The 10975-nt window shown below is 37.9% G+C and overlaps 1 protein-coding gene across 3 annotated transcripts in view; it reads left to right on the plus strand.

The window, feature by feature from the left end:
- PPP1R12A (protein phosphatase 1, regulatory subunit 12A) overlaps positions 1 to 10975 on the plus strand; it is a 253983-nt gene that overhangs the window by 188393 nt on the left and 54615 nt on the right. For all 3 annotated transcript variants that reach the window (XM_006871837.1, XM_006871838.1, XM_006871839.1), the window contains exons 10-11: positions 3254 to 3469; positions 4855 to 4940. In XM_006871837.1, the coding sequence (XP_006871899.1) occupies positions 3254 to 3469; positions 4855 to 4940 (302 nt within the window). The remainder of the gene's footprint in view (positions 1 to 3253; positions 3470 to 4854; positions 4941 to 10975) is intronic.

The following is a 10975-nucleotide window of genomic DNA, read 5'->3' on the forward strand; positions in this document are numbered from 1 at the left end:
TAAAAAGCAATTGAAGTTGTCCCAAAAAGGGGTGATGAGAATATAGACGAAGAAGCGAAGTGGGTTTATGAAGAGGATTAGACTTAAAGACTTGGACCTGATCCATGGATATAAGAAGATAACATGGCTGTAGAGTTAAAAACCTAGAGGATTAGAAAGGTGGTTCGTTGGTTGGTGCCGTTAGCAGAAATAGGAAATTGTGAAATTTGGAAGTAAAGTTGATTTTTAAGTAAAGGTGTTTTGATTTTAGACATGCCTAATTTCAGGTACAAATTACAGTTCTAGATTAGTGCATTCTATAGGTAAAAACAACTTCAGGCTTGGAGTTAAGGTGTCAGGTTGGGCTAGAGAATAAAAATTTTTAAATAAGCTTAAGTAAGCTGCATAAAATAAATATTTAGCTTGAGGGAGTCTAGAAGACCCTGTTCCTAGTTCCCACAAAGGGAAAATAGGTAGAAGATGGAGATCTGAATACAGACTCTTGGAGCATTTATCTTGCAGGACAAGAACAAGGAAAGTTGCTAAAAACAACAAAAAAAGCCAGGAAAGGTGGGGGATCAGAATGTACAAAAGTCAAGATATTGCCCTGTTGTGAAAGCCAAAAGAGAAGAGTTCAGGCAGAAGGTGTAATTAAGTATTTGTGTTAGGTTCAATTTCACATCAAATAGAATTGAAAAGTATTTTTAAGCATATAAACATTTGGTAAATGTTATTTGCTCTCTAGGCTACTTTATCATGAAGAAAAACTTTTTCCAGTCTTCTGGGGGTGGAATAGGATGAGTTTGAGAGGCTTCTTAGAGCAAGGCTTGACAAACTATGGGTTGTGGGCTAAACCCAGCCCACTACCTGTTTTTGTTAACAGCTTTCAAGATTAGAATGATTCAAATTTTTTCAAATAGGGAACATTCAAGATTATTTTATGACCTTAATTAAAATTTTAATACACTTAAAAGTTTTATTGGAACAAAACTACACTCATTTATATGTTATCTAAGGCTGCTTTTGTGTTGTAACTGCAGAGTTGAGTAGTTGCAAAGAATCTATGGTCTGCAAAGTCTAAGATACTTACAATCTAGTCCTTTACTGTGAACATTTTCCAACCCCTGTTTAGAATACTAGATCTTTAAATTAAATAGTCTCAATACCTATATTGACATAGAATATTATATACCTAGGTTTATCCGTCCATAGAGATCCTAGTGTCTCATTGATTTTTTTTTTTTTTTTTATGATTTTTTTTACCCCTCGCAGGTCCACTTGACCAAAAGAACCACCTAAAATTTTCCTTTATTAAGTACAAAAAGCTTGTGAAAATTGAAAGATAATGGAATTTTCCATGAACTTTTGAAGCCCCCTCAGTTAGATGCAGATAAGTTCATAGCAATTTGTGCGATGTCCAACAGATGTCACTGTGCCTCTTTCAAAACTAAAATATCCCACAGTGCTCATGTGATTTTGCTGTGCACCATGGAGCAGTAACTGTAATAGAAAGGATATTTGAAATATGAAACCCTATGCTTATAGCAGTTACTTCACACACCTGTACAAGGGGTCTTCAAAAAGTGCTTAAAAATGCAATTTTTGCGTAAACTTTTTGAAGCCCCCTTGAATTTAACTGTGACTGGATATTTAAACTCTGGAAATAAAGCTGATGAAATAGAACGAGTGAAAGATAACACATGTTGCATTTTCAGGGCTGTTGAAAAGCTTATAGATTATTTGTATGTAATCTTTTGGTTGTTGTTGTTACTTGTCAGTGAGTTGGTTTCAACTCATAGCAACCCTGCCTGTATAGGGTTTCTGAGAAGCGGTTGGAGAATCTGAACGACCAATCATGAGATTAGCAGTCCAGGTAGAAATGTTGAAACTTCTGTTTATTGGGAAAATCAAAGAATAAACTTAAGGCTGTAATATTATTATTAAGTTAAATTTTATAATTAGAAAATGTTAAATTTTTTGTTTTAAATTATTTAACCAGATTGTATAAGTAGATAAAACCAAAATTATGTGGGCGGGATTGCAGGGTATACCCTTAGGTTGGGTGATAATGCTTGGATGGGATGGTAACTATGGCAATGAGATGATGTATGATGGAAGGAATGTAAAACTAATGTTCCCCCATGTAGACTATCACACAATACACAATAAAACATTCAAAAAAAAAAAAAAAGAATAGGGGGAAATGAGGCTATAATGCTTATGAGCCACTTAACTTCTGTTTTGGTTAATGATAAAATTTAGCAACAGAAAAGAGTGATGGTTGAAACTGATGAACATAATGTCACTGAATAGTATACGGGAAGATTGTTGTAATGTCAAATGTTTGTTACATATTCACTTACCACAAAAAAAGAATTTATTCTCAATATTTTCAAAAGTCAGCTCTTGTAATTATTAAACGTGAACTAAAGAAAATATTGTTCTCTTCAGACCAAAACAAACACACACAAAAATACAAAATTACGTTCAGTCGTTCATTTATTTACATGCTATAATATTACCTGCTCTCTGTGCCTTTAACTTCTTTAGCAATTTCTTTATTATGTTCTTTCAGGTTATCTCAGTTAAAACCATAATACTTTCCCAGTAGCTGTGAAGATCATATCAATTATTGGGCATCAATTTATTATAAAATTCTTTTTAAAAGAAATATTTTTTTTCTTAACTTCCCTTTTCTATTTTCATGCTTCCAATCTTTGTCTCTTTACATGTCTTATTTCAATTGGCCTTAGTATGATTTCATTGCTCCTATCATGCCTGTGGTGGAATCAGTAGATCCTGCATCATGGAGGCAGGGCTTGCGCAAAACTGGCATTGTTCTTGTGCCCAATAAGGGTGAAAAATCTATGGTGAGGCATTTTTATGTGCAAGGATTGATACTAGGTCACAATATAACAAGTTTGATATAAATATTGGTTCCAGACATGCATGATTTTAAGTCCTGATGGTGTGTTCATTTCTGTTTTCTATATTTGCATCATAATTTTTCTGTGTGATAGTGTGTAGTGTGCTTCTTAAATCTAACTTCTGGGGAGGTAGTACATTCTTTTTTTACTTTTAGATCTGTATATTTTTTTACTAAGACATTAACCTAGTTAGTAAAAGTTTTTTTGTGTTTTGTTCACCCCCACCCCAGAACTATTAACTATAATTTCAGATATATTATCCATAAATTTCTCATCTTCCGACTTAAGGACAGATCAGTTGTGATAATTGAGGGTTTTTTTTTCCTGTTTCATAAATATATAAACAGTTTCCAACCTCAGCTGCTAAAATTTCTCCCAAAGAAGAAGAAAGAAAAGATGAGTCTCCTGCATCTTGGAGGTTAGGACTTAGAAAGACGGGCAGTTATGGTGCACTTGCTGAAATCACAGCATCTAAAGAGGCTCAGAAAGAAAAAGACACTGCAGGCGTTATGCGGTCAGCTTCAAGTCCCAGACTTTCTTCCTCTTTGGATAATAAAGAAAAGGTAATCTGTTTCACAATCTGATTTCTATAATGCTTCTAAAAATGTCTTTTCTAGGAGCATCAAAATTTCTACATAACATTATATATAAATATAATTCACCTGACTTTATGAATTGCAACATAATACAAATGTGTCCTCTTTAAACAGATACATACAAGGAATTATAGGTACGAGATGATCTGATGTATTCATCCAACACATAACTTATGGCAATATAATCAGTTAAATGAATTTTGTATCCTACTTGAATGCTTAGGTGCAAGCTTGTTTAGTATGCTTCAGTAGTTTTTTAGTGTTTAGGAACATATGCATTCTAGACTGTGAGTATATGTAATAGGCTTCATTAATTCAGTATCTGACATTTTTATTCTTCTGTATTTTTCATCTGACACATAACAAGTAATTTTGTCTTATGACTAGTTTAAATAACTATTTTGAGAAGTCATAATACTGCATCACATAGGGTTGCTACTGTGCATTCAACACATATTTATGTATTTGGAGTATTTTATTTTCTACTGCATTTTGTGTTTGGACTTATTTCCATATAGATTTCTTCTTCTAGGAATGTTTCCTTATATTAGAAATTTAGAACTCACATTTCTCATTTCGTAATTTTAATATATTTTTCATTTTGATGAATATACTGACCACCTGCTTTTCAGTTACTTTATGTATGACAGTTGTGTCAGTGCCACTGTCACTACACTTTCGACCAGATTTGGGTAAATAAAAGGAACTTGTTTAAATATCTTAATAGTTTTATTTTAAAGCATAGAATTCAAGGTGCTGAATAGTTGAATAAGATGAATTATTAGACCTTCTCAATAAACTGTATTTCTTATTTTTCTGGGAGAAATCTGGGTGTTTTAACTTATGACTTTACATCCATTAAAGTTTTAGGAAAAAAATATTGAAATTTTTCTCCATTTATTATATTAAAATATTACCTAATTCTAGACCCTAAGGTGAAAGAAAAGGAAATTCGTTTGAGCAAGTTGTGCTTTAGTGCTTTTGTTGTTGTTAAGTGCTGTTGAGTTGGTTCCAACTTGTAGCGACCCTCGGTAGAGTTTCTGAACAGAGTCTGGTGGGTTTGAACTGCTGACCTTACAGGTAGCAATCCAATACTTAACCCTACTTCATTATTGATATGCATCAATTTTAGAGTGAAGCAACTGTGATGTGGTGAGGTAGGATGAGCTCAGGGTGGGTGGTTCAAATTCACCAGTGGCTCCTCAGAAACTCTATTCAGGGTCACTATGAGTCGGAACCGACTTGTCTGTGCTTAACAACAGCAAAAACTGGAAATCTGTAAAGTGATAACTCTGCAATTCTACATTATTGAATAACCTTCGCTACACTCATGTTTTCTTCCTATCCTGCAGGAGAAAGACAGTAAAGGAACTAGGCTTGCGTATGTTGCACCAAGAAGACTAGCCAGTACATCGGACATTGAAGAGAAAGAAAACAGGTGAATGTCTTTGAAAGTACTTGGGTATAGTTCCAAAGTAATTTATATATACAAGTTATTTTCTGTGTTGTCAGTAGTGGTGATGGTATTCCATATTTTAATAAAATAAAAATAAAAACACTTATAAAAATGCTTAGCATACAGGAAGTGCTATGCAAGTGCTTGCCATACCATTATCATAGCATAAGGTACTTTGCTTAGTTCCATAAAGTGTCATTTCTGGTATCCTGTATCATTATTTTTATATCTATATGGAGTCCTGGTGTGGCTCAGTAGGGTAAACACTGAACTGCAAGATTAGTTTGGACTACAAAGTCAGTAGTTCAAATCCACTAGCCACTCATTGAAAACGTGCGGGTTGGAACTGACTTGATGACACCTAACAACTATATGTAGTATAGGGTTTCCAAGGAGCAGCTGATGAGCTTGAACTGCCAACTTTGTGGTTCAAACCAATTTTGCAGTCCGTTGCATTTACCCAGTAGTCCTGGTGTGGTGCTGTGGGTTAATGCGCCAGACTGAAAAGCCGTTTAAACTGCAAGGTTGGTGGATCAAACTCACCAGCTGCTCCTCGGAAACCCCTTATAGGGTCGCTCTGGGTCAGAAGCGACTCGAAGGCACTCAGCAACAGTACATATATGTGTATGTTGGTATGTATATGTATGTGTGTATATATATGTATATACACACACATGCGTGTTTATATTTATGTGTGTGTGTGTGTCTATATGTTGTTGTAAGGTGTCAGTGAGTTGATTCCAACACACAGTAACCTTTTGTACAACAGAAGGAAACATTTCCTGGTCCTGCGCCATCCTCACAATCATTACGCTTGAGCCCATTGCTGCTGCCACTGTGCCAAGGCATCTCTTTGGGATCTACCACTTTTTCTCTGACCCTCCACTTTTACAAATATGATGGCCTTCTCCACGGACTTGTATAATATGTCTGAACTAAGACAAAGTTTTACCAGGCTTCTAAGGAACATCCTGGTTGTACTTCTTCCAAAACACATTTGTTTGTTCTTCTGGAAGTCCATAATACTTTTAATATTCTTCTCCAACACCATAATTCAAATGCAGAAATTCTTCTACAGTCTTCCTTATTCATTGTCCAATTTTCACATGCACATGAGGCTATTAAAAATACCATGGTTTGGTTCAGGTGCACCTTAACCCTCAAACTGACATCTTTGCTCTTCAACACTTTAAATAGGTCTTGTGTAGCAGATTTGCCTAATGCAATATGTTGTCTGATTTCTTGACTGCTGTTTCCATGCAAAATGAAATTTTTGACAACTTAAGTCTTTTCTCCATATATCATGTAGCAATTTATTGGCTCAGTGGTAAGGATTTTTGTTTTCTTTACATTGAGGTGCAACACATACTGAAGGCTGTGGTTTTTTATCTTTATCTGTACAAATTTTAAGTCCTTCACTTTCAGCAAGTAAGGTTGAATCATCTGCATATTGCAGGTTAATAATTTTCCTCCAATTCTGATACCACGCTCTTATGATTATTTGCTCAGTGTACAGATTGAATAAGTATGATGAAAGAATACAACCCTGGCACATACCTTTCCTAATTTTAAACCAATTGGTGTCCTTATTTGAACAACTGCCTTTTGTTCTGTGTGCTGGTTCCTTATGAGCACATTTAGTGTTCTGGAATACCTATTCTTTACAACATTATCCATAACTTATCATGATCTACGCAATTGAAAGCCTCGGCAGAGTAAGTAAAGCACAATAAAAGTAAGTAACTTTATTGTATTCTGTGCTTTCAGCCAAGCGCCATGAACAGTGATATCCCAGGTCATTCTACTTCCTCATCTGAATCTGGCTTGAACCTCTGTCAATGTACTGTTGTAACCATTGTGAATTGTCTTGAACAAAATTTAACTTATATGTGATTTTAATGATGTTATCGGATGATTTCTGCAGTCCGTTGGGTCAGCTCTCTTTCAAATGAGCAAAAATATGGATCTCTTCAGTCTGTTGTCTAGGAGTGAGTGCCTCCAGGTTTGCATCACTTTACATTTCAATTTCAGTGTACCTTGGACTTCCTTCAGTATCACTGGCTCTTGATCATATGCTGTATCTTAATTTTTTTGGTACAGGGACTCTCTGTATTCCTTCCATCTACTTTTGATGCTTTCTGCATCATTCAATAATTTCCCCATAGAATCCCTCAATATTGCAACTTGGGGCTATAGCTTGAGAAAAGCTGATTGTGTTCCTCCTTTTGGTTTTCTAACTCCCTCCAGGTCTTGACACATTTTATTATAATACTTTGCTTTGTCTTCTCAGGCTGTCCTTTGAAAATTTGTGTTCACCTCTTTTACCTCTTCATTTCTTGTATTTATTTTAGCATTTCTGCAGTGGAGAGCAAGTTTCATTGTCTCAAATGTATTATTGAGATGGTCTTTAAATTCAGGTGGGACATGCTGAAAGACATACTCTTGTATACTTGTTTTAATTTTCTTTAGCTTTAACCTGAACTGACATATGAACAGTTGATGATCTGTTCTACAGTCTCCACCAGCCTTGTTTTGACTGATGATACGGATCTTTTCCATTGTCGCTTCCCCTAAATGTAGTCAGTTTGGTTTCTGTGTATTTTATCTGGTGAGGTCCATATGTGTAGTCATCTTTTATGTGTTTAAAAAAAGGTATTCACAATGAATTAGTCATTGGTCTTGTAAAATTCTGTCATGCCATCTCCTGCTTAGTTTCTTCACCAAGGCCATATTTTCCAACTACTGATCTCTCCTCTTTGTTTCCAGCCTTTGCATTTCATTGATGAGTAATTATCAATGCAATTAATCAGTTTCAGACTGAAGAAGTTGGTTGTTGTTGTCAAATACCATGGAGTAGGTTCTGACTCATAGTGACCCTACACAGGGTTTCAGAGGCTATAAATCTTTACTGGAGCAGAATGCCTCATCTTTCTCCAACGGAGCAGCTGGTAGTTTTGAACTGCTGACCTTGAGGTTGGCAGCCCAACTCGTAACCACTAAAATACCAGAACTCTTTGAAGAAGTTGGTAGGGTTCTTCAAATTCTTCACACTGGCTTTAGTTACTGGTGCGTATATTTGAATAATAGAGGTATTGGTTGATCTTCCTGATTGTTGTTATGTGCCGTGGAGTCGGTTCTGACTCATAGTATCCCAGAATAGGGTTTCTGAGGAGTAGCTGATGTGTTTGAAATGTTGACCATGTGGTCTAGTGCATTACCCTACAGCGCCACACTTGTTGTTGCTAGTGCTGTGGAGTTAATTCCAACCCATAGCAACCCTATACAGGGTTTCTAAGGAGCAGCTGGTGAGCTTGAACTGTGACCCTTGCAATTCAAACAGCTTTGCAGTCTGGAGCATTAACCCACAGCACCACACCAGGACTCCTGATATCTTATATTCCTTATAGGTGTATGGATCCTGTCACAGACAGCATTATAATTCAGGATAGGTTTTGTTTTTTTTTTTTGGGGGGGGGATGTTAAATGTTTTATTGTGAATTATGTGATAGTTTACATGGGAGACCATTAGCTTTACATTCATCCTATCATATATCGTTACATTGCCATGATTACAATCCCCTTCAACAAACAACCAAAGGGTATACCCTGCAAGCCTGCCTCCTGGTCGTCAGCACACAGCTGCTCTCCCTCTCTGGGTCTAGAGTCCCCAGCGACTCCATCTCTCCATGTCATCATCTCTGCCTCCATCTTTGGCGTCACTGCTTCTCTGGGTAGGGTCCTGCACTCCACTCTTCTCACTTGATGGTCTGAGGGACTTCCGCTCCTGGACTGCAAAGTCAACCACTCCCCTCCTTTTGTTACAAAATGTCTACCTTTACATTTCCAACCCTCACAGTCAGTCCTGATAGCAGTTATTCACTATTGTACCACAAGAGTCTTATCCCAATCTCCTTTTCATCAGTCCCACCCCGACAGATTGGATACTACTCAGTGGAGATTCTACCTTCCTCTGCGCCCTCTAGATCTAGGCTCCCTCTTGAAAGCTTGTAAGCCAGTCACTTCTTGCCTTCATAGCCCCCCATTTTGGATAAACAATGTCCAAGTTGCCCATCCCTCTTACCCTGTGTATGGAGGGGGTGGGAATGATCCTCACTGTAACGATTTGTTCCCTCTTTTGAGCTACTGCATCCATAGGTATAGGTTAAATTCATCAAATTGTATCAGATTACTTTTTTTTTTTTCCTCTTTTTTCTTCTAGTTGAGCTCTGATCATCGAGCCATTGAAGCCAGGTCAAGTGGGTATTATCTGCAAGTGTGTGTATTCTTATGCATACGCCCTCTCTTCTTATCAGCTGGATGCGTCATTCTTCATTCTGGCCTTCTGTGGCTATGTCAATGACTCTGGGCCCAGGTCTTGCCATACTCCTGGCCTACCAGGTCTCCACCTGGGTTCACAGGAGTCTATTGACTGTGGTAGGACTTAGCTCACAACTTCATTGCTGTTTTTCCCTCACTTCCCTTTTCAGTGACCAACGTGGTCACATTTTGGAGCACATGTCTGCTTGTGTATTACCATTGAGTCTTATTCTTGGAAGGGGGTTTGACCTGAGGGGACCCGACCACTTACCTTGATGTCTCCTGTGTGAGCAGCTTGCCTGTTCTTATAGTAGGCACTCGGACTGCCATTACTGTTTTGTATTTTTCCTGTTGGTTTTTCTTTCAAGAAGTATCTTCTGTTCTTTATACCTGTTCCCGGATGGTCTGCTTGTCCTTTCAAGTGGAGATTTCCCACCTCAGAAGATTCTGGATGAGGTTCATGATTCCACCTATGGTCTTATGCAATGCAAAGGCTCCGCAAGAAGCCTCCTACACTGGGCAAATTGTAGCTCCATTTTAGGTATTCCAATCAGTTATAGGCAGAAGATGGACTTACAAGCTTTTTATGGTGATGTTTCTGGCTATTCCTTTCTCTCCCCCTCAAGTGTCTATTTTATAATGGTATGCAAAGGAAAGGAAGATTCAAAAGACAGCCAGGCATCTTAACACTATTTCCCCCATTTTGCCCATTCCAACTGTGCCTCAATCCCTGTATTCAGGAGCCCTGTTGTAACAAGGTTGTGCATACATCATTATTTAACTCTGTCCCACTTTGTCCATGCAAACCTGCCTAATTGTTTTCCCATCCTCCTTGTTCTTCCATTCCCTTCTCCCTTCTTGTGTATTGCCCCCCTAGCGTAGTGGTTACGAATCGGGCTGCGAATCATAAGGTCAGCAGTTCGAAACTACCAGCTGCTCCGCGGGAGAAAGATGAGGCTTTCTACTCCCGTAAGGATTTACACCCTCGGAAACCCTGTACAGGGTCGCTATGGGTCGGAACCGACTCGAAGGCACTTAACAACAACAACAACCAGTACCCAAACTATCCTGTGTCTGTTTCCTACCCTGTGCTCCACCTTCCCCGCCCTTCACCCCACCTCCTCATCCTGGTAACCAGCAATGAATCCCCCCACCCCATTTGTTCATAGTGTTGCTATGAACGTTGATGTGCATATATCTACTCATGTTATCAGTCATGTTTCTTGTGGGTAAATACCAAGTCGAGGAATTGCTGGATCATAAGGTATTTCTATCTTCAACCTTCTGAGAAAGGGCCATATGGCTTCCCAGAGAAGTTGGACTATTTTGCAATCCCACCAGCAATGCAGGAGCATCCCAGTGTCTCCACATCCTCGCCAGCATTTATTGTCCTCTCCTTTTTATTTTATCTTTGCTGTTATTGCTGATGTGAGATGATATCTCATTGTTGTTTTGATTTGCATCTCTCTAATGGTTCAAGCTCACCAGCTGCTCCTTGGAAACCCTAAACAGGGTCGCTATTGTTCGGAATCAACTCGACGGCATTTCACAACAACAGTGACCAAGAGGCAGTTGTTCAAACAGAACATGGGAACACTGAATGGTTTCAAATTAAGAAAGGTGTGTGACAGGGTTGTATACTTTCACCATACTTATTCAACCTGTATGCTGAGTAAATAATCCAAGAAGCTGGGTTCTTT

This window comes from Chrysochloris asiatica, unplaced genomic scaffold (genome assembly GCF_000296735.1).
Source record: "Chrysochloris asiatica unplaced genomic scaffold, ChrAsi1.0 scaffold00175, whole genome shotgun sequence".
In the NCBI taxonomy this organism is placed as follows: domain Eukaryota; kingdom Metazoa; phylum Chordata; class Mammalia; order Afrosoricida; family Chrysochloridae; genus Chrysochloris; species Chrysochloris asiatica.